The sequence below is a fragment of the Panthera leo genome, chromosome B2 (genome assembly GCF_018350215.1).
Source record: "Panthera leo isolate Ple1 chromosome B2, P.leo_Ple1_pat1.1, whole genome shotgun sequence".
Classification (NCBI taxonomy): Eukaryota; Metazoa; Chordata; class Mammalia; order Carnivora; family Felidae; genus Panthera; species Panthera leo.
In genome coordinates, this window is record NC_056683.1 from 70500038 (window position 1) to 70521959 (window position 21922).

The 21922-nt window shown below is 32.6% G+C and overlaps 1 protein-coding gene across 3 annotated transcripts in view; it reads right to left on the reverse strand.

The window, feature by feature from the left end:
* Window positions 1-711: 711 nt before the first annotated feature.
* The window catches only part of LOC122220109 (pleckstrin homology domain interacting protein), a 138877-nt gene continuing 117666 nt past the window's right edge, over window positions 712-21922 (reverse strand). For 2 of the 3 annotated variants that reach the window (XM_042939209.1, XM_042939208.1), the window contains exons 33-40: window positions 21345-21414; window positions 20954-21004; window positions 20490-20639; window positions 13086-13238; window positions 11544-11707; window positions 10830-11089; window positions 10126-10323; window positions 712-6172 (exon numbers count right to left, since the gene is read on the reverse strand). In XM_042939209.1, the coding sequence (XP_042795143.1) occupies window positions 5535-6172; window positions 10126-10323; window positions 10830-11089; window positions 11544-11707; window positions 13086-13238; window positions 20490-20639; window positions 20954-21004; window positions 21345-21414 (1684 nt within the window). In that variant the 3' untranslated portion in view covers window positions 712-5534. The remainder of the gene's footprint in view (window positions 6173-10125; window positions 10324-10829; window positions 11090-11543; window positions 11708-13085; window positions 13239-20489; window positions 20640-20953; window positions 21005-21344; window positions 21415-21922) is intronic. The other variant, XM_042939210.1, reaches the window with a different exon arrangement.

Here is a 21922-nt window from a genome sequence, read left to right on the forward strand (position 1 = left end):
TCTTCTAAGTATGTACCACATGTAAGTATCCGTCTATTTTAGAAAGAGGAAAAAAAAAAGTGCCCCAGGAATGCATACCTGCTTTCCTCAACTTAGAAATTTTAGTCATTTAAACAAAATTTCGTAGGGAGAAATGATCAATAGCACAAAAATACAAATCATCCCTTTAGCTGCTTAATCTGAATTGTCATTTATTATAGCCTTATATATTCTTTTTACTATAATTGGGATTCTTGGGAAGTCAATAAGCAATGCTTTCATAAATCTTATCTTGTTATAACTGTTTAACAAGTGAAATATTTCCTCATTCCTCCATTTCTTTTGCAGAAATTTTACTTCACATTTTTGAAAAAATACTTACACAAACTGTTCCTTTGAATTATCTTACATATCTGAATACTATTTATCACCCAGTACAGTAACTTGCACATAGTAACAAATTAATAATTTAAAATAAAATGTACACATTAAAAGGCAAGTGACTTATTTTCAACCTTTGGTTATTTTGGAATTAGTGTACCCACAATCCTTTAACTGGCTATTAATTTTAACATTTTGCTAAATAGGGCAAAACTCTAATGCACCAGCATTTACATAATGGCTTCTTTGGTACAGTGCCTGTTGAAATTATGTACTGAGCACGTTATGTGTTACCACCCCCCCCCCCCCACAAAAAAAAGAGGAAATAAGAAATCAGGAGGCTCTACAAAATAGCTTAGAAAAACAAGTTTTCTATTTATTTTAAAAATAAGTTTGTAGTTACTACATTGCAGGGACAGGAATTCTTACACATACATTCTAGTTTGTATAAAAGGATTCAAAGAATTATGCATCAAAACTAACATAGAAAGTGTCCACATAACAGTAAAGAAAGGTCCAATCAATATGTACAAAAAGAAAGGGCACTGCTATTCTGGTGTGAGACTGCCGTTTATAACATGATACTTCCAGGTTTCTGGAAGGAAAAAAACAAAAACCTCAATAAAGCTAAATAATTTGTCTTTAAACTCTGTTACTTATTACATACAACAGATTTGCTTGTGTTTAACATTGTTTTCTGTACAAAATAAGTATAATTTTAATTTGAAAATGTGTCAGTTTCAACTTTAACCCTCTAGGTCAGTTACTTTTAAAAAATTGAGCTACATTCTACACGTCTAAATATCGTGTGACAGGATTTAACAGTTTTCTAAAAGATCTTTAATAAGACCTCATCTTCTTGCAGTTTTAATATGGTCCAAAAATGTAACTTTGTATTTTGCCTCAATTTATAGTTTATCATTGTGATTAATCACACACAATCTTAAAAGTCATGAGCATGTGTGTGCCTCTGTATCCTATCGTGTACTATATATCATCTCAAACCTATTCTCTTAGCTCCTTAAATGTAGAAACTCATAGCCACCCACTATTACGTATTTGGTTTGTGCCATATAAAGGTTAATTTCCTGATGATTTTATCTGCATTAAAAGAAGTACTTCAACACAGAGCTATCAAAACTAAAAATAATATATACTTATAGCTCATAATATTTTCTAGTTGTTTTACTGTAGTGTGTACAAGATTTATCTCTGGAGCGTCAAAAGTGGTACTTACAGTCTTCTGACTCAATTTGACCTCTTCTTAGTTACTGTACATAGTACAAAACATCATTTGGAGTGCTTAGCTTAGTATAATTAAGAACATAAGTAGTTTCTTAGTAAATGTAATATTCAGTTCAAATCACTTGGAAATTTGGGGAACTGTGGAGAAGTGCAAGGAGGAAAGTAAGGAAAAGGTGTATTTTTCTAATTTCAATAGGAAAATAAATTCTCACCTAAACGTAACTAAACCACATCACAACCTGTTATGTAAAAAGTACTTTCTTAGTATGGGGGTAATTCACAGAACGTATAAGTACTTCCCCTTTTATGACTCTACAACCATGTATTTCCTGCATATAAGAATGCTTATAGCCCTTTAAACACTCAAGTATCTTGGTCCTTTCAACCTACTCAAAAATTAACTTCAGGTGAATAAAAACATTCAGAATAACAATTTGCTTTTAGTTGACATTTGAGAGATACAAGCTATGTTTGTATAAAATGGAATGCTAGAATTAAACATTAGCTAGAAGAACTAATTTATATTATTAATCATATTTTAAAACATGTAAATGTGAATACAACATAAGCAAAATGTTATTTGAATACATCTGTTAAAATGTCTGATTAATATACTACACTCCAGATAAGGGTCAGTTCTAGGTGTTAACACACATGTGCTGCATGAGGATCTTTTTGCAGACCAGTCTATCTTAACGCAATTCATTTCCAAGCGACACTAAATTCTGCCAAACTCGTATTTCAGATGTGACATGATCAAGCCCACAATAATTCTATACAGTTACTCTAATTAAATTTAAGGAGGAAGATAGTTTCATAATAATGTTAACAAAGAGCCTTCAAATTTGTGAAGCTGTGCCAATAATAAAAACAATAGAAACAAGACCAACAAATCTTTAGTACATAAATTTAAGCAGAAAACAGGATAAAATTTTAAGAAGGTATAGATCTATTGCCCAGAGTTATGAGACTGTAATTTGATTGAATGATTTATACTGCTCATTTGCAACATTTTATAATTTTATAAGATTTGATTGGGACTGGAGACTACCAGGTGGAGAGATTATTAGGTACTTAAAAACACAGAAATTGATTTATATTTTCCATGTATGTAATAAGTTATATTTCTGAAGCTTTCAATAAACTTGAGGTTTTTATTGCTCACCTAAGACAACTGCCAAATTTTCTTTTGGCCTACAAAGAATACATACATGGTGTCACTGTCTTAAAGAGGATAATTTTTTCCAATACTTTTGATATCTGGTCAAACAGAACAAAAATATGGTGATGACATAAATTTCTCAATTCAACTTTTGCAATGTATAGAAGCTAAATTATAAAAATATAAAATCTAAATATATCTGATATTACTAATACATTTTTAAATGTTTTAATTACAAAGAATCTGAATCCATGTCATTTTTGCTTTACTAAGAAACCAATGTCTAATAATGTCCAAATAAGGTCATAAATATACAGTGTCTTTAGAACAGAAATAATACATTTACTTGTTGCATGTAAGATGGTAATTACTCATTTCTTTGCTCAAGAGTTAGAACGAATCCATACATCATACTAGAGGTATATTCCACTCTAAGACTGTGTACGCTCTTCCTTTTTCTGTACACACCTTAAAACTGTACACTTATTTTTTACAAAAATGGATTTATAGTCTATTTTTTTTTCCAACACAATGCAGATAACATCAGGAAATTACATGTTTCAAACAGATTGCCTTCAAAAGCAACTAATTAATGACTTAAATTTCAAACATACACATTATTCTCAATAATGGTGTAACTGAAAGACTCATTTTACTATACAACCAAGCCATCCATTTCTGCATTATGAAGAGTTTAACTACTGACTTTTAATTATATAGTTAAATATATTTGTTAGAAAAAAATAAATATACAAAAAACCTGAAAAATTTGAAATTATTTTTCGACTGCAAAATCACAGCAATCCAGTTAAGATCTGGAAAATGGTTTACTTAATTTCACAGGAGGTTTTCTGTACAAATTTAGGTACAAATGATCTAAAAAGCCCAAATGCATCACTTTCCACTGTTCTTCAAGACAATTAAATGATGGCTAACATTTATCCCTACCAGAAATAAGTAAAGAAATAATTATGTAATGTATTTTGCCAAGGTTCAATTAAAGACTTTATTTTTCTACATCAGGGTCATGCTGATACAGATTTTCCCATCCTCACTTTTTAAAAATGTAGTATCTGAAAATTTTGGTTACATTTTTGTACCATACCAGTCCTCAGAAAATACTACATTCTTTAAACTTTTAAAAAAATGGACAATTTTTAAACAATAGAAATGGTATTTATGTTGGTTTTTAAGGTATAAAATAACTACTGTACCATAAACAAATAAATAACTGCTTTCCTTTTCCATAGCAGTACATATAGCAATACATTCTCCTAAGTCATATAGTTATCATTTACAATAGACAACTCAATTTTACTAATGATGCAAAAAATAATAGAATACAAGGCACAATCATTAAATGGAATTTTTCTTTAGGGTGTATATTGACATACCAGCGTGATAAGGATACCATAAAAAGTGCAGAAAAAACACAATGTGCAATGAGACCACTGTATAAAACATGATTGCATAAAAAGTGATTTGGCCTATTTTAACCTTTAATAATTGAAAATAACCAATCTTCCCCTTAAAATTAAACTATAAAGTATGACATTTTAAAATTATTTTTATTCTACCACTATCTAAAAAATCCTGAAAAAAGAATTTATACCTGGGTAATAGTATATAAGTATGTGTTTGTATATATATTTAATTATACCCATTTATCAATATATACACATACACACACAGACACATTTCTTTGTAAGTCATTTTAGCCTATTAGATATGTCTAAAGTTTAGAAACGACATTAATCCAGATCAACAAGTAAACATCAAATCCCATACCTTTTTCCTGTATTCTCCTTGAATCCTTTAACCACTTAAACATTTTCTCTAAAACATCTCTGTCAAAGGACCCACCAGTGCATTATTTTCTACTATTAAGTACCAAAAAAAGATACATCTCAGCATAACTCTTTTTAATAACGTGCTCTTTAGAATAATATATAGCCTTTCCAATATTGAAAAGTGTATGCTGTCCTGACAGTCAAAAACAGGCTTTCCACTGCACTGATTCTCAGTCTTTGGCACAATAAACAGAGATTGAGTGATTGATATAAGAATCAAGGTCTGAAAAATTAGACAGTCAAATGTTTTCCAATGTGGATATGTTTCCTTTCCATCAGTACATTTTCTCTTATGTTTGGCAGAAATGGAATACAGCAAAAGCCTCATCTAGATTCTTTGTAGATGAACAATCTATAGTTAAATTAAACTTTTTAGGGTTATCAAATGGTGGGAATTTTTATATTTATCTTTAGAGGAAACACACTTCTGAATTTACTGCTACTCTGGTAACATCTGTCTTCCTAGGGGCACGACCTTCTGTATCAATAGAAATGTACCTGGCTTGGTCAAAAATAATTCATTTTAACATGAAATGCTCTATCACTAGGAATATTATGCTCCTTAAGAGTATAGCAGAACTGTCTTTTCCAGAAATAAACTGGGAATTCATTATAGGTCCTCAATTTCTTTTGTTTCAAACAGTGAATGAAATGAATGTTGAAATGCATAACCTATCTAAAGGCAATAAATAGCAAACATTTAAAATATATATGTATATATTTATATATATATATTCATTTAAAGAAGTGAAGTGTCTTGTAAGTTTGTTTGTTTGTGTTTTTTTTGTTTTTTTTTTTTTTTGCAAATCAAAACATTCCCTAATCCACCATAGCAGCAAGGAAGCAGAAGCCTTAGTTCTACGTATTCCTTAACTGTACCTGCTTTATGATTTTGAAGTAAAATATTTTGGTACAAGTTACCAACCAATTAAATTAGCTTTTGCTTTTTCAGTCAACTTTCGGACTCGTCCTCTACTAGAAGTTCCAAAAGTCAAAGAGGTGTCTTCGAACAACAGCTGCCTTTGCTCCTCTTCAGAATCATCCTCATTATAGAAAGCTGTCCTTCGACCTTGGTTTCTAGTTCTCATGTGGGGTTCAGAGCCTTTAAGTTCCTCAAACTCTTCTTCCTCATCCATAGGATCATCTGTCTTTTTTCGGTTACTTCTCCTTAGCATTTTAACACTTGTAGGAACTATGAGATCTGAATCTAGTTTTTGTGTCTTCATCTTCCTTTTCGGTTTTCTGCCTCCACGACTTTTTTTCTGTAACAGATCCTCCTTTACAGTATTAGTTTCAGAAAGAAAACTGCATGTTGAAGAAGGAACTACTTCGTCTCTGATTGAATGTACATTATTTTGCTCTGAGTTTTCTGGCTTTGCATACTGTAGTTTTTTGGGCTTTCTACCCCTTTTCTTGTGTATAACTTCACCACTATTGGTGTTAACTTCTACCTTAGGCTTCCTTCCAGGTCCTCTCTTTACAAGTTTAGATGGCTGCCCTCCATGGCCATTTACTTGAATGCTTCCTGGTACAAGAGCATTGTTCCTGCAATCTGCTAAAAAGGAACAACAGTACACTTAACATAGGGAATTGCTTTTTTTATTTGACTCTCAAACTAGTCATAAGGACACTGCTATACTTACGTAAGCACGTAATTCTAATTTTTGTTTTTACTAAAATGAGAAAAGGAACTAACAGAAGGCTAATAGTTTAATGATATTATCTTCTACTTAAAACTCACAGAGGAAGAAAGACCCTTAATGAAATCATTAATGACCTCACATGAGGGAAATGACACTCAGCAAATAACCTGTTAACATTGTAAATTATGATATAGCTGAGATCAGCCAACGTTTCTTAGCATTATTACCTTTACTACATGTTCTAATATATGAACACTGGATTACACAAAATGACCATATTCACTTGTATAGAGCTTAGCAACCACAAAGAACTTTACTGCTTACCTCATTAGCAAGTTTTCAGTATTCCTACCTTTAAGCAGCTCAATCATGGAAAATGATGTTAGTATAAAATCCATGACCTTTTAACTTGGTAATCTGAATACATAGTAAGCATAACATCTCCTTCCACTTACCTCTAATAACTTTTTCTACTAGGGATGGAAGAAAAAGGGATATCAAGACTGGAATGTTTCTAGCTCTTATTTGATTCCTTTTTGGATACGATCATCATACCCTCTCTGGTATCAGAGAAGAGTTTACAATTTAAATATTTGCTTATGTTCCTCAGAGGTAAGAAGAATTTCCTCTCCTAATCCTACTACAAAAGAGGTTTTTGAGTACATTTATTAGAATAATTTATATCAATTATTCCCCATAAAAACTACCATGCCTTTGACATTCTTCCTCTATCCTAACTACAACACTAGAAATCAGTTACTCTTGGTTATGAACTATGTTCTCAGAATAGTTTAAAAAGGATGAAGTAAACAACTAAACAGTAGTTTCCTTCACAGGCTCTTTGAAACGGTCCTATATCCTTACGTAATTGAATGGCAAACAATTGATTTATTATCATAAGCAGTACTGAATCCATGTATCAATCAAATCTATTATGTATGCCATTATAATTGCAACAAACTCCAAGATAAAGGCTATTGTGCTTTATAAAAAAATATAAAATTCTAGAGATCAAACTCTAAATCTATCTAGAGACCATGGTGAACTGCCTTTCTGTGTTAAAAATAAATGCTATTACCCCTTTAGATGAAGGAAAAAGATGACAAACATGTATTACTACTACCTTTGTTCTCCTAAAGTTCTTAAGTTTTTTTGTTTGGTTGTGGTGGGTGATCTACACTGCAATATTCTAAAGAAAATACATAAAGAGATGAACACTGCTTTTAAAGAGAATACTTCCTCATAATGATATCTGTCATAGCTTGAATTATACTTCATATGTATCAAGAAAAAAATCAAGAGGTCACAAGAGGCCAGAGCCAGAAGCAAAGGGAAAAGGCAAAGCCCTCATTTCCTGACCCCCATGATACAAATACTTTTCTTTAGTGGTTTTCCGGCATAAGGAGGGGAGTGGGAAGAGGGGAGAAATGTGTGTGAGTGTGAATAAAGTAATTAAGTATATTCTAACACACAATTACACTTAACCTGTCTGAGGATTCTGTATATCTTACTTGTTTTACATTAAGACTGCTGACAAGGTTGTAAATAACCAGTCCACATACTCACTATAGAAATTCTACAGCTTGGCTTCAAGGACTCCATGAATTTCTTGAAATGTCCAAATTTTGTGTGAATATGCCTATGGGCATTTTCTGGGGAAAGGACTACAGGTTTCATCAACTTTGCAAAGCAATGCATTAAGTAAAAAGGTTAAGAATGAATGTAACACTCTTTATATGGGCCTGTGTTCAGTATGGTAGTTATTAACCATGTGGCTACTGAGCAATTGAAACAGCTATGCAATTGAGGAACTCAATTTTTAATTTAAATGTGAATACTGAAGCACTGTACATTTTGAATATTGATTACAGGTTGAAATGACAGTATTTTTGATATGATGGAATAAATTATTAAAATTAGTAATTTTACCTATTATTAGATGCAGTAGCTACTAGAAAACTTAAAATAATACACATGATTTATAGTGGTTTATATTATATTTCCACTGGACAGAATTGCCTCTTGATTCTAACAGTTAATCCAGGTGTCAATGTTTATGTAATAAGTCATCATTAATGACTTATTAGCTAATTATATTTCTATACTGCAGTGGTAACTCATATTTGTGATACGCAAAACTTATAAATCAAATTGGTTATTGGACCCCCTATTGTAATGCTAGAACCAATTCACTATGTACATCTGATTTCCGTAGGGTTCAAAGTGACAGAAGCAAGGCCAATATACTAAAAACTTTGAATTTAGTTCAGAAAGGAAGCAAATAATAAAAATGTAAAACACTGATATACAAAGTCATTTGCTTCTTTATTCACTTACTGACCACTATATAGTAAGTATAAGTGACTGAAAAAGTAATTAAACCCAGAAGTTCAGATTCCACTGGATACAAACACATGTAAAAAATAATAATAAGTGTTACCACAAAAAGCAATGAACAGGGTGTTCTGGGAACATAAAAGAAGTGCTTGATTCTGTCTAAAGAACCCAAGAAGAGGCTTCCTGGAGTGGATAATATTTCAAAGTGGAACTTGAAAGGTAACAGGAAACCATTAAATTGGGAGGGAAAAAAAGACATTCCAAAGAAGGAAGAAAAGGACAATGATATTTCAGAGACTTCAAGTGGTATAGGATAGCTGGGACATAAAAAGGAGAGGGAAAAGTAAAGAAAGCTGGAATGTTAGGCAGCAGCCAAGTAATGAAGAGTCTTATATAATAAGCAAAAACATTAAAATCTGACTCTATGGATGATTTGAACGCAGGGAAGGATTTCAACTGTGTGTGTGTATGGGCATGCATGCATTTGTGCTAAAGATAAATGATCAGAAAGATCACTTTTACGCAATGTGGAAGACGTATTGGGTAAGGGAAGAGCTGAGAATCAAGACAGCAAGACCAGTTAGAAAACTAGAACAGTCCAGGTGCGAAATTATGTAGGCCTGAATTAAAAACATGGAAGTGAGAGGAACCGATTTTAGGGAAATTAAGGAGGCAGAAATAACAGAAACTAACGACTGTGAAGTAGATCTGGAAGAGAAGGCTAGATGACTCCCTGACTTTAAGCTTACATAGAGGGGTATATCCCAATGCCATTATACATATAAAAGGACATTTCAGTAGAAATATTAAATTTTGAGAGGTGTCTGAGGAGAACATTGAAGAGGAAATTGTTTAGGCATACATTGGAAGCTGTGATACAAAATGCTTCTTCTCGAACTGCTCACTGCCAATAAGCCATAATTGTTTTAACACATCATAGGGTGTACTGTATCAGTTTCTTTCTCCATTGTTCAAACATAAAGCCTTTAAAATGAAAATCTGCAGATGAGAGAACTTGGAAGCATAACTGTAAAGGGTTAAAAGTTTTATGACAGAACAAAGGTCGGGCTGTGGACAACCCTGATGAGTTAACATTTAGTGAAGGGCAGGGCAGTGTGCTGAATTTTGTGATGTAAGAACAACTTAATTTTTCTAAAAAGGAAAGGCGTATACATTTGGTTAAGTAAATCTAATTTAATTTAAACTACCTGAAAATACTTTTTAAGGTTTTGTAATAATGAAGTCAGGAATTAGTTAACTTACATCAGTAAAAGCCTTTGATTCTAGAATTTGTTTTTATTTCCATAAAGCAAGTTTTTCTTGGCTCTTAAAATTTAATGACAATACAGTTTGCTTTGGGCACAAAGCTGCAAATCAAAAGATGTCTCACTGAATGCACCAACTAATACAGAATGTGACTTTTAAATGAGCAACCTAAGAAAAAGTGGATATAAATGCTACCTCCAACAAAAAGCATCATTCTTAAGAAATACCTACTTTATCTTGGAAGATACAAATAATACCTTACCTTGCTCCATGATGGGTGATGACTTTGAAAGAGTGGATGTTTTTGAGAGTACAGATGATTTCACTTTACGTTTGACTGACTTTTCCTTTTCTGTGTTTTCTTTTGCAGAATTATTCCTAGTGCCATGACTAATACTGGACTGACCAGGACTTGAAAGAGTATTCAAAGTTTTGGAATGTTTCACAGAATTTTCTAGAACTGAAACACATATACATACACACACACACACAATTAAAAGCTAAATTATTTAACCTATAAATAAGCAAGGAGGTTGGGATTACTTGTAATTTGGACTGCTTGAATTAGCGAAAGGATAAAACCTAGGAGTTGCTTAATGCTTTCTTAGGAAATCTACTTTCAAACAGGAAAAAGGAATACACAAATAAACTCTTTTAACAGTTTCAGACCTTTCTGATGATGTCCAGTAACTTCAAGATTATGAAGGTAAGCCATAGCAAATTGTTAGCAAGTCTGGGTACTAGGATTTTAATCCAGGCAGTTTGGATCAGAGTTACCATTTTTAAGTATTCTATGCTAACATTACTAAACGTCATTTTTTTTTCTTATTACAAATAAGCAAAAAAGAGCAAAACCAACACTTTCTGCTGGAATTTACAAAAATCTCATATATTTCATTTGGCAAAATAAAAGCTAAATTTAAAAATCATATATACTTCAATTTAGAAACCGTAAATGATTCTTACTTGTTTTCCCTGGCATTGCAGATGTATTAGCTTTTGAAATTAAAGCCTTTGCTGCAGAAGAAGTAGATGGCTGCTCAGTGGTAACTGGATCTACAACCACTCGATTGCTTCTGGTTCGAACTACAGAACTGGATTCTGTTTTACCATTTATCTGAGTGGCATTATGTCTCGGTGGTATTGATCGTGTAGGTGTAGAGAATGGAGAGGTAGAGATATCTGACTTTAGCTGGGGTTTTAAGGTCCTTTTTTTCCTTTCAGGGCTGTAAATAAAATAATATCATTAGTCATTCCTATAGCTCTATGCGGATAAATAAAATAGTTTTATAATACTGTTGGATTCAATATTTGTACTATTATGAAATATGTTAAAATATGAGATTTGTAGTGGATTTCATATGGTTGTGAGCCTTTGAAAGTGAATATTTAGTGAAGGATTGCCATAAATGCTACAGTTATATGACAGAAAGCATGATGCCATCACTATCCTAAAAATGCTGTTTTACTGTATAGATTTAGCAGTTTGAATTTAAGCACTTACACTAGTATAGCTTTAGTTAAAAGATTAAAAATCCTCCACATCATAGGAACTTGCATGTCAAATATATCATTCTGCAATATAGGGAATAGTAAAGGAAGTATTAAAAAACACCGAGTTCTATCATTTAGATGACAAAGTTATAGATCAGTTGATGTTTTTTAAAATAAATCATATACCTTGATGCAGCACTACTGGAAACAGAGCTGCTTCTGTTTCTTTTCTTCCTCCTTTTGGTTATTGTATTTCTTTTATGAAAACGAAGAGCAGATTTATAATCTGATAAAACTGAACTAATGTGTTCTTCAAAGAAAGCAGACAGGCGCAAACTCATGCTGTAAATCTACGATAAGAAAAAAAGTGTTTAAATGTGGAAAGGAAAATGCCTGCTCAGTAAATATTAACATAGAACTTAAGTATTTTTTTTAGCAAAAAGTTTCAACAATTTAAACATTATATTTTTCCAATCTCTTTAGATGAAGAGTAAAACTAAAGCCTTTTTACATTTAAACTGTATTTTTTGTAAGTTTTATTTTTAATTTTTGAGAGAGAGAGAGAGAATATGAATGAGAATCTTAACTAGGCTCCACATTCAGTGCAGAGCTCATCATAGCACTCAATCCCATGACCTTGGAATCATGATCTGAGCTGAAATCAATAGTCATACACTCAACTGACTGAACCACCCAGGTGCCCTGACAATTAAACTATTTTTACATTTGGATTAGGAATCTTCCAAGGTTTCAGAGTCTAAGTTTTTATTTTTTTTTTTGGGGGGGGGGGGGTGGTTCGAGGAGCAGAGGGAGAGACAGAATCTTAAGCAGGTTCCATGCTCAGCACTGAGCCATTATAATGCAGGGCTCGATCCTACAAACCTGGGATCATGACCTGAACTGAAATTGAGTTGAATGCTCAACCAAATGAGCCACCCAAGGGCCCTGGATTTCAGATTCTTAAATAAGAGCCCTAGTATCAATTCACACGGCCTATACAGACAAAATTCCTTTGAACTCTATCACACTGAAACTATCCCTGAGGTTTTGAACCTGTTACCTAGGACTATCATCTATATTTTTTCTTTTTTTAATTTCCTTTTTTTTTTTTTAAAAAAACATTTATTTATTTGAGAGATAGAACACGAGTGGGTGAGGGGCAGAGAAAGGAAGATACAGAATCTAAAGCAGGCTCCAGGCTCTGAGTTGTCAGCACAAAGCCTGATGCAGGACTCAAACTCATGAATTGTGAGATCATGACCTGAGCCAAAGTCAGACGCTTAACCGACTGAGCCACCCAAGTGCCCCTATTCCTTTTCATTTCATTTCCATATATCACCCTTTTGTGATATCTTGTCTGCCCAAAGAGAGGTAAATGATATTTATAATTTTACTCATTGTTATAAAAGATTCACAAAAATACCTTTCCATTAATGCAGAAAATAGCTGGAAAAGTTAAGCCCACATAGCCCTAATATATATCAGGACAAAAAGTATGTGGTATTTGTTAAGGAAAAGTAACCATCCCTAAACATTAATGTCATCACTTTTATTTTATAGAAGGAAAGAAATAAAAATATGTGAATTCTTTTTTCCACTAGGATACCATTAAGAACATAATATAAATTTTGCTCTATATTTAATTAACAGAACATTTAGTTACTTAACATACTTTGCTACTAATTTCATTTAAATTAAACATAGACAAAACCAGTTTTAAGTATATACCCTTGATCTTTTGCTTGGTGTATAGGCTTTGGAATTGCTAAAAATAAGTCTGACATCTTTACATAATTCCATGGGTGACTCATAATTCCCAGCCTCTAAAGTTTCTCTAACAGTAGCAAAATCCATTGGAGTGTCAATGATGTCTCTGTAGTCCTAAAAGAAGAAAAACAGGTGGTATTACTATTAACATCACTACCACAAGGCATTAATACTCAGCACAGGGATTGACATACAATTCCTGTGATGAGTATAAGTCCTAGGACTATTAATAATCCCTTACTTTCCTCATCGAGGCTTTTTTTTTTTCCTAATAATTTTTATTTTTTTCATGCCCTCTCCCTTTTATTGCAGTCAACATAGGTTCTTCTCATTCAAGAAGCTATTAAGTTCTGCTGCTTTTTCTTGAGGAAGAGGTAAAGGGTAGAGTTTTTCTGGAAAAAGGATTAAGCGTACTGAAAAAAACCTTAGATCCACAACTAACAAATTTCATATAATAAAACTCAAAATTTTATACTAGCTATGAACTCTAAAGGCTCTGACATAGATCTTCAAAATAAGCAGATAAAAAATAAATAAAAAATAAAATAAGGAGATAAAACAATAGAAATACACTAATACTCCATTTGTGTGGAGGCCTGAATTCTACTAACCTCAACTTTAGTACTACAATTGGGAACTCTGCATTAATCAGGAATTGTGAATGTAAATAGTTGTCACAAAGCCTATACACTTCATCAGACAAAGGAGAAGTGGAATCACCTAAAGTATCTACCTAGTCAACTGTGTATAAAATAAGGCAATAGATTAGAAGCAATAAAAACAGACAAGTGAAAGCAGAAAGAAACAGAAGGGTATAAAATTATTTGAATATGGTATCTTTTTTTTTTTTTTTGAATATGGTATCTTTTAAAAGAGAAAGAGTAATACATCTTTTCCATAGACCAGAAGTATGTAACTACATTTTTCAACACGTAGCTTGAGTTTGCACCATCAAGTTTAAATTATGATCAAGTATGTTTGACCAAAAGGGAAATAGCATTATTACCTTTTACAAATAGGGACAGTTTTATTTCTTCTGTAACAATCTATATGCCTTTTATTTCTTTTTCTTACCTTATTGCATTGGCTAGAATTTGCAGTACTATGTTGAAAAGCAGTGGTGAGAACAGGCATCTTTTGCCTCATTCCCAATCTTAGGGGGAAAGCATTTGGTTTTTCATGATTAAGTATAATTTAGCTGTAGGTTTTTAAACAGATACTCTTTATCACGTTTTCAAAGTTCCCCTTTATTCCTAGTTTACTTAAGAGTTTTTCTTTTCTTTTTTTTTTTTTTAATTATCATTAATGGTGGTTATCTTACATTATGTATTTGTCTATATTGCATCCATTCATCACAGGACTAATTATGTAAATTATATTTTCCTATCTTTTGTGTTCCTGATGCTCTGGTGATTTGGGATTCTTACAGACCTGAAGAGAGCCTGCCCCTCCCAGGACTAACCAATTCTTAGAGATAGACCAACCCTATGCCCCAAAGCCCACTGGAATTATTCAAATTAGCCAGTCCTAAAGTGTTTACCTTGCTCTGCCTTGCCTTTCTCATAAAGACCCCAATAAAGGCTCTAGCTTAAGCATTTCCTTGCTCCTGCCTTTTGCCATCTGACCAAAACCTGATGTTTCCCTTGTGGCTCTAAGTGGCATTCAGTGACACCATCTCTGGGACTTGTGAATGTAATAAATTTCCTTTTAAGCCCCATTCTCATTTCCTCTTATGGGAATGCTGACTGTACCATCTAATCCCATATCCAATATGTGCATTCTTAGAACAAATGTGTATTCTGTCAAATACTTTTTCATATGCATTAATTGATACAATCATAAAGGAGACTTCTCTCCTTTAATATGATGAATTACACAGATTCATTTTTGAATATTGAATAAGCCTTACATCCCTGGATAAAAACCCACTTGGTCATCGTATAATATCATTTGTATATATCACTGAATTCTATTTGCTGATATTTTATTGAGAATTTTTGCATTTTCTTTTATATTTTTTTGGTCCAGTTTTAAAATCAGGATAATACTGGTTTCACAGAATGGGTGCAGAAATAGTCCCTTCTCTGTCTTGTGAAAGAGACTATGTAGAATTTGTGTTAATTCTTTAAATTTTGGTAGAATTGTCCAGTGAAGATATTTGGACTTAAGACATTTCTTTTTTGAAAGCTTTTAATTACAAATTAAATTTCCTTACTAGTTACAGGGCTATTCAAATGATCTATTTTCTATTGGGGGAGTTGTGGTAGTCTGTACTTTGAGAAATGGTCCATTTCACCTATGATGTCCAATCTGTATGTGTAGAGTTGCCTGTAGTATTTTTTATCTTTTTGGTATCTGTATGGTCTGTAGTGATATCCTCTATTGCATTCCTGATATTAGCAACTTGTGTCTTTTTTCTTAATAGAGATTTGTCACTTTTATAGACCTTTTCAAAGAACGAGATTTTTGGTTTTATGGATTTTCTCTATTGTTTTTGTTTTCAGTTGCATTGATTTCTTTTTATTATTTCCTTTCTTCTGCTCACTGTGGGTTAATTTTAATTTTTCTTGGTTCTTGAGGAGAGAGCTTGGATGACTGATTCGAGACTTTTTCTATTCTCATGTACTATTTAGTGCTCTCTGTTTTCCTCAATTTTTTAGCTTCATCCTACAAATTTTTATATTGTATTCATTTTCATTTATTAGTTCAATGTGTTTTATTTCCCATAAGACTTCTTTGATCTCACAGATTATTCAGAAATATATATTTATTTAGTCATCAATCAAGTGATTAGAGATTTTCCTGTTTATTTCTGGTTTGATTCCACTGTGGCTGGAAAACACTCTGTAATGATTTCAATTACATCTGTCCTGCTGTTTTTTTACTTTTCTTCCCAATCTTCCTTGGTCACTTGAACAGATTCCATTTGATTTATGTACTGTGTTTATGACTATAACTCTATGAATACATCTTTTAAGTGGTTGATCAGGTATTTATAATATATACAAAATTATCAAAATATACTGGTGTCATACACAAAATAAAGCAATCCATGGAATGGGAGAAGCTATTTGCAAATGACATATCCAATAAAGGATAGGATCCAAAATATATAAAGAACTTATAAAACACTCAAAAAACAATCTGATTTTAAAAATGAAAAAAAGCAGACACTTTTCCAAAGAAGACATACAGATAGCCAACAGATATGTGAAAAGATGCTCATCATTGAGATATCACCTCACATATGTCAGAATAGCTAAAATCAAAAATACAGGAAACAACAGGTGTCGGCGAGAAACAGGAACACTCCTGTGGAGAAACAGGAACACTCATGTACTGTTGGTGGGAATGCAAACTGGTGCAGCTACTTTGGGAAACAGTATGGAGGTTCCTCAAAAAGTTAAAAATAGAACTACTCTACAATCCAGCAATCACACTACTGGGTATTTACCCAGTAAATTCGTAGAACACGAATTCAAAAAGATATATGCACTCCTATGTGTATAGCAGTATTATTGATGAATGGATAAAGAAGGTCTATATATACAGTGGAATATCATTCATCCATAAAGAAGAACGAAATCTTGCCATTTGAAATGACATGAATGGAGCTAGAGAGTATAATGTTAATTAAGCAAAATGAGGCAGAGAAAAACAAATACCATTTGATTTCACTCATGTGGAATTTCACAAATAAAACAAGCAACAGGAAAAAAGTGACGGGGGGGGAGTGTCAAAGTAAGAAACAGACTCTTAATTATAGAGAACTAATGGTTACCATAAGGGATTAAGGAATGCACTTGTGGTTATTTAATAAGCACAGGGTGATGTATGGAAGTGCTGAATCACTATATTGTACAGCTGAAACTAACTGAATGTTAACTAACTGGATTTAAAATAAAAACAAAGTTTAAAAAAGTGAAATAGAAAAGAATAACATATCCAAAGTGAAAACTGTAATTTCAGATTTTCCTGTGTAATAAAATCATATAAATGACCTTAAAAAAAAAAAAGACATTCCAAAGACTGAAACCCTGATTCTTAAGATAGTTTGTAGAGGGAGGGGCTCGGGGGGGCAGCAAAGTTAAAGGAGTTAGAAAACTGCTTTATGCAATGGTAACGTCATTTGAACAGTGTCTGTGCAACCTCTCTCTCCTTAAGGGTAACTAACCACTTCAACAGAAACTATAATTACATGGATACTGAATATTATGACATACTGGCTCTATAAACTTTGCAGATTTTAGGAAAATGTTAAATATATTTATATAGAACACTTCTTCTTGGTTCATATCTTGGGTTTCTGTTACTCCATACACTATATGATAACCATTTAATGTATCTGTTAAATAAATGGGGTAGAATATTTATTTAGCATGCTGATTTCCATCAAAAAATTTTAATTTTTAAAATCCTGCTTTAAGTATTTGACTAAACTCAAAATGTGAACATTTTCATACAAAAGCTGAAATATGAAGAATATGACTGCCATAAATATTCTAGTACAGTTAGGCTGGCAGTTAACTTATAGTTAATTCTGAAGTATAAAAAGCAGATAAATCCGATTTTCTCTTCTCAGTGATAATAATAAAAAACAGCAAATAATCCTAAGTCTTTACACTTCCCTCCATCAAGGAGTAACGTAAGAGACAAGTGATCAAATTAAAATTTTTTCTTGCTTCTTCTATTTGTTTAATACTTTTGGCTGCTAGAAGGAGAACCTCTAAATACTGTTCTCATTATTTTGAATACCTCAGTACCTCAGAGAGACTACATTCTTATATACTAGTTATTCTGTAAGAACACTGCCTAAGCTCTGATGCACCTGATATAGGAAATAGGGGCTCCTGTCCTCACTTTGTCAACAAATAGCTGTGTATCTTGGAGAGCTGCTTAACATGACCCTCAGTTCAACAATGAGTCAGCTATACCTGTATCCATATATAAATATATGTATTGTTATCATATATATATTTTTTACACACACACACACACACACACACTCTCTCTCTCTCTCTCTCTCTCTCTCTCTCTCTCTGCAGGTGTTTGTATTCTGGACTTTTCTCCATTAAGGAAGAGAAAGATACAAGCTTTAACGTTTAGATTCCAGATGCACAAGTGTAACACTATATGTAGTCATGAGAATAGGTCTCTTCTATATTTTTTGTATGGTTGTTTTAACATTTTTCTTTTGTACTTAGAGTTTTGATTTTTCACTATTATTCCAGGTAAAGATTTTTTTTTTTCATATCTATCCTGTTCAGGAGTCATGCTTTGTCAAATGTTTATGTAACCTAGAAAACCTTCAGCCATTAACTCCTCAAAGATTGCCCCTCTCCCATTCTGAAACTCCTGTAAGTTATGTTTTGAATTTTTTCATCCTATCTACTGTATCTCCTTTCTTTAAGAGTTTTCATTTCAATTATTTCACATTTCATTCTCAGAAATTCCATTTTGTTTAAAATTTTTTAAAATTTATTTATTTTGAGGGAGAGAGAACATGCAAGTGGGGGGAGGGGTAGAGAGAGAGAATCCCAAGCACGCTCCATGCTGTCAACGCAGAGCATGGCACAGGGCTTGAGTTCACAAACTGAAATAACCTGAGCTGAAATCAAGAGTCAGATGCTCAACCGCCTGAGCTGCCCAGGTCCCCTTATTTAGTTTAAATTTTTAAAAATATCTGCCTTTTCCCCCTCAAATAACGTCTTTTTTTCTTTATGCTTCTTATACCTCCATTTATCTATTAAACCAAAATAACAACCAAGTTTCATTGGCAGCATTTTTTCCTTTCTTGGTGATGCATAAAATAAGTCATTGGTGTTTTATATCTGATAAAGTATAGTATTTCAGAAATAATCTATTATGTCAAGTTTTGGGGAAGAGGGTACTAATATTTCCACTTGTTGTTTCTGTAGTATTTATGATGGATCACTCCCTCATATAGTTTGCGATTTCTTTTTATCATTAATTCGCCTTTGTTTAGGGTTTGGTTTTTTTCTCCCTCTGATGAATTTCTACACACATGGATACTGTAAATTTAGGCTCTAAATCTATGCGTAGAGCCAGCTATTAGAGATTTCTCTCCTGACATCAGAACAACAGAGATATTTTTCCTTGTGGAGGGAATCATACTATTGTTTTCATCGAGGGTGAAGTCTTTCAACAGTCCTGGGGAGCGGGGGGGGGGGGGGGGGGTCTCAGTTCTAATTTCCTTCCTCAGCGTGGATTGCATGGCTTTTTCTGTCTCTACGTCATGTTATTCTTGTGCCTCTAGAATCAAAACATTAAAGCTTACATCTATCTCTTCTTTTCTGGGGAAAAGTCTAGAATACAAACACCTGCAAGCACGAGATAAACTATAATGTTTTCTAAAATACATAGCTGGGCTTGTAAGAAACAAAGGGAAATCCACAGGTTCCAAAAGCAAAGAGAATTGAAAACCAGAGTACTGTAGCATTAGCTTACTTCTTTATGACTTTTTTGGAATATAGGGTTCAAATTAGCCCAGTTTATTACATTGCTGGAATTAAAAGTTTATCTTGTACATTCAAGATTCCAGGTTTCTCGATCTTTAAATGACAAAAAAAAAAAGGCATTTTATGATATTTATCTACTGATGAAATTTCTCTATTTTCATTCATCATTTTGAATTAGAACACACACATAAAAAACAATTAATGAAGTCAGATGATATCACGTTTGGGTCATGATCTCTTATAAAATATTTCATTTTTATTTTCATTTGAAATCATAAATGAATGTTACCTGAACTGTACAACCTTTAATAACTGAATAAAGGAATAAAAAAAAAAATCACTTTAAACTATATTTAGATTGCTAAGACTGCACGCAAAAATAAATATTCAGATCAGTTTTACTCAACCTCCCTACCTTGAATTCCATAAATATAATTATGCCACCTTGCATTTGTATATAGTGCTACAAGTGAAAAATTATTTTAATGTGTTCTCATTTCATCCATAACCCTGTAGGGAAGGTTAGGTATTATTACTCTTGTTTCCTGTAACTGCCATAATAAATTCTTAGAATTAGTCTGAGAAAGAAAATAGTAAAAAATAATATTCAGATAAACAAACTAAATGACTTGCTCAAAGTTGCACAGCTGGTAAGTGGGAGTGCTGGGGCCATAATCTAATACTTCAGAGTCTTAATCTGGGGTTCTTTCTGTTTTAAATACCACACTACTCAACTTAGATGCTCCATTTAGCCAAATAGATGAGAACACGTATTTAATAATGAAGAAATAAACTATAACCATAAGAAATAACTTAAATAGCTAACTGTCATGTGTGAGATATATGGCAAGCTGACAGGTAAGGTAATATTTTCAAAAATACTTACTGGATATTCAAGGAGATCTACTGGCTGGCGGAAAGGCTCAGAATCTTCACATTGAAATATGAGATTTAATAATTCTTGACATTGTTTCTTCCATGCTTGAATATCGTAAGATTGAGCTCTGTTACGTAATCTCCTTCTAGGTTGATGGTCCTGAAATGAAAATTTTCAATATATTAATAAAATAAAATGTATAAAAGCTTCAAATATATTAAAATAAAAAATTAATAAAGTAACATTTATACAGTACAATTTGTATTTTTCATGCAATCTCAAATAATTAGGTCATATACAGTAACTCAAATAGAAAATATTATTCACCTAGTTCTGAAAACCATGTATTTTGTAATGGAAAATGATTTGGAAGTAATACTTAATCTGTCTTTAAAAATACTAAGAGTTAAAAAACTGCCTTTAATACATTTTAATTCATATAAAGTATTTCTGCTAAAACAAAAAAATCTTACCTTTCTTTTTCGGGTAGAAGTTCCTGGCACATCAGCATCTTTCTCTTCTTCCTTTGAAATAAGAGTTTATCAGATTCACTAAACATTCTAGACTTCATTACATGTTTTAGAGTTTAGAGAATCTACCATAGTTATTTATATACCAATTATCACTTTTACACTTTGGAAAACCCATAATGTATATGCTGGAATACTTTATGGGCTCATTAGAGAGTCCCCCACAATATTTTTAATAACTACAGCAAAAAAATGCTGAACCACTTTTTGGAAACTACAGCATTAGCCAAAAATAATTTTCATTACAGCATTTACCTGAAAACTACGTGTACATTTCTTTTTATATATATATAGAAAAAGACCAATATCAGTATCATAATGAAATATTAAATACCTCAGAATCGGACAAAACTTTCTTCTTCATTGAATTGTACAGTGGAATTAAGTTGTAACAAGTCTGATCCCTAAACAGCAAGGAAATGTTAGTACATAAGATTAGAGTCCTGAGATTTTATTTTTTTTCCTTTAAATCTGTTAACAAAACCAGATTTTAAGATAAAGTTTGAAGCGGAACGCTTTTTTCATTGGTCAACTCCAAAACCCTATACCCACACACCTGCCCGTGCCCCTCCACCCTATGTGGAGCTTCCATTCTGGCCTATTTCAATACACCAAACCCAATTTTTACCTCCCAGTATTTGCTCAGGTTGCTGCTGTGTGTGTGATGCCCTCTTTCATTCCTCAATACACAAAGGAAAGCTAAGATACTTCCTGTCTTCTAATTCCTTCTTCCTTTCATTCTTAAATATTTATAGTCATTCCCTAAAATTTTGTCCTTTAGTCATCTTTTCTTGACACTACAGCTTTTGCCCTGATAACCTTACTTGTGTAAATGAATTCCGAATTCTATAATTTGGTCTGACTCTTCTCTTGAGATTCCTATCATCATCTAGAATTCCACATGTCTAAACC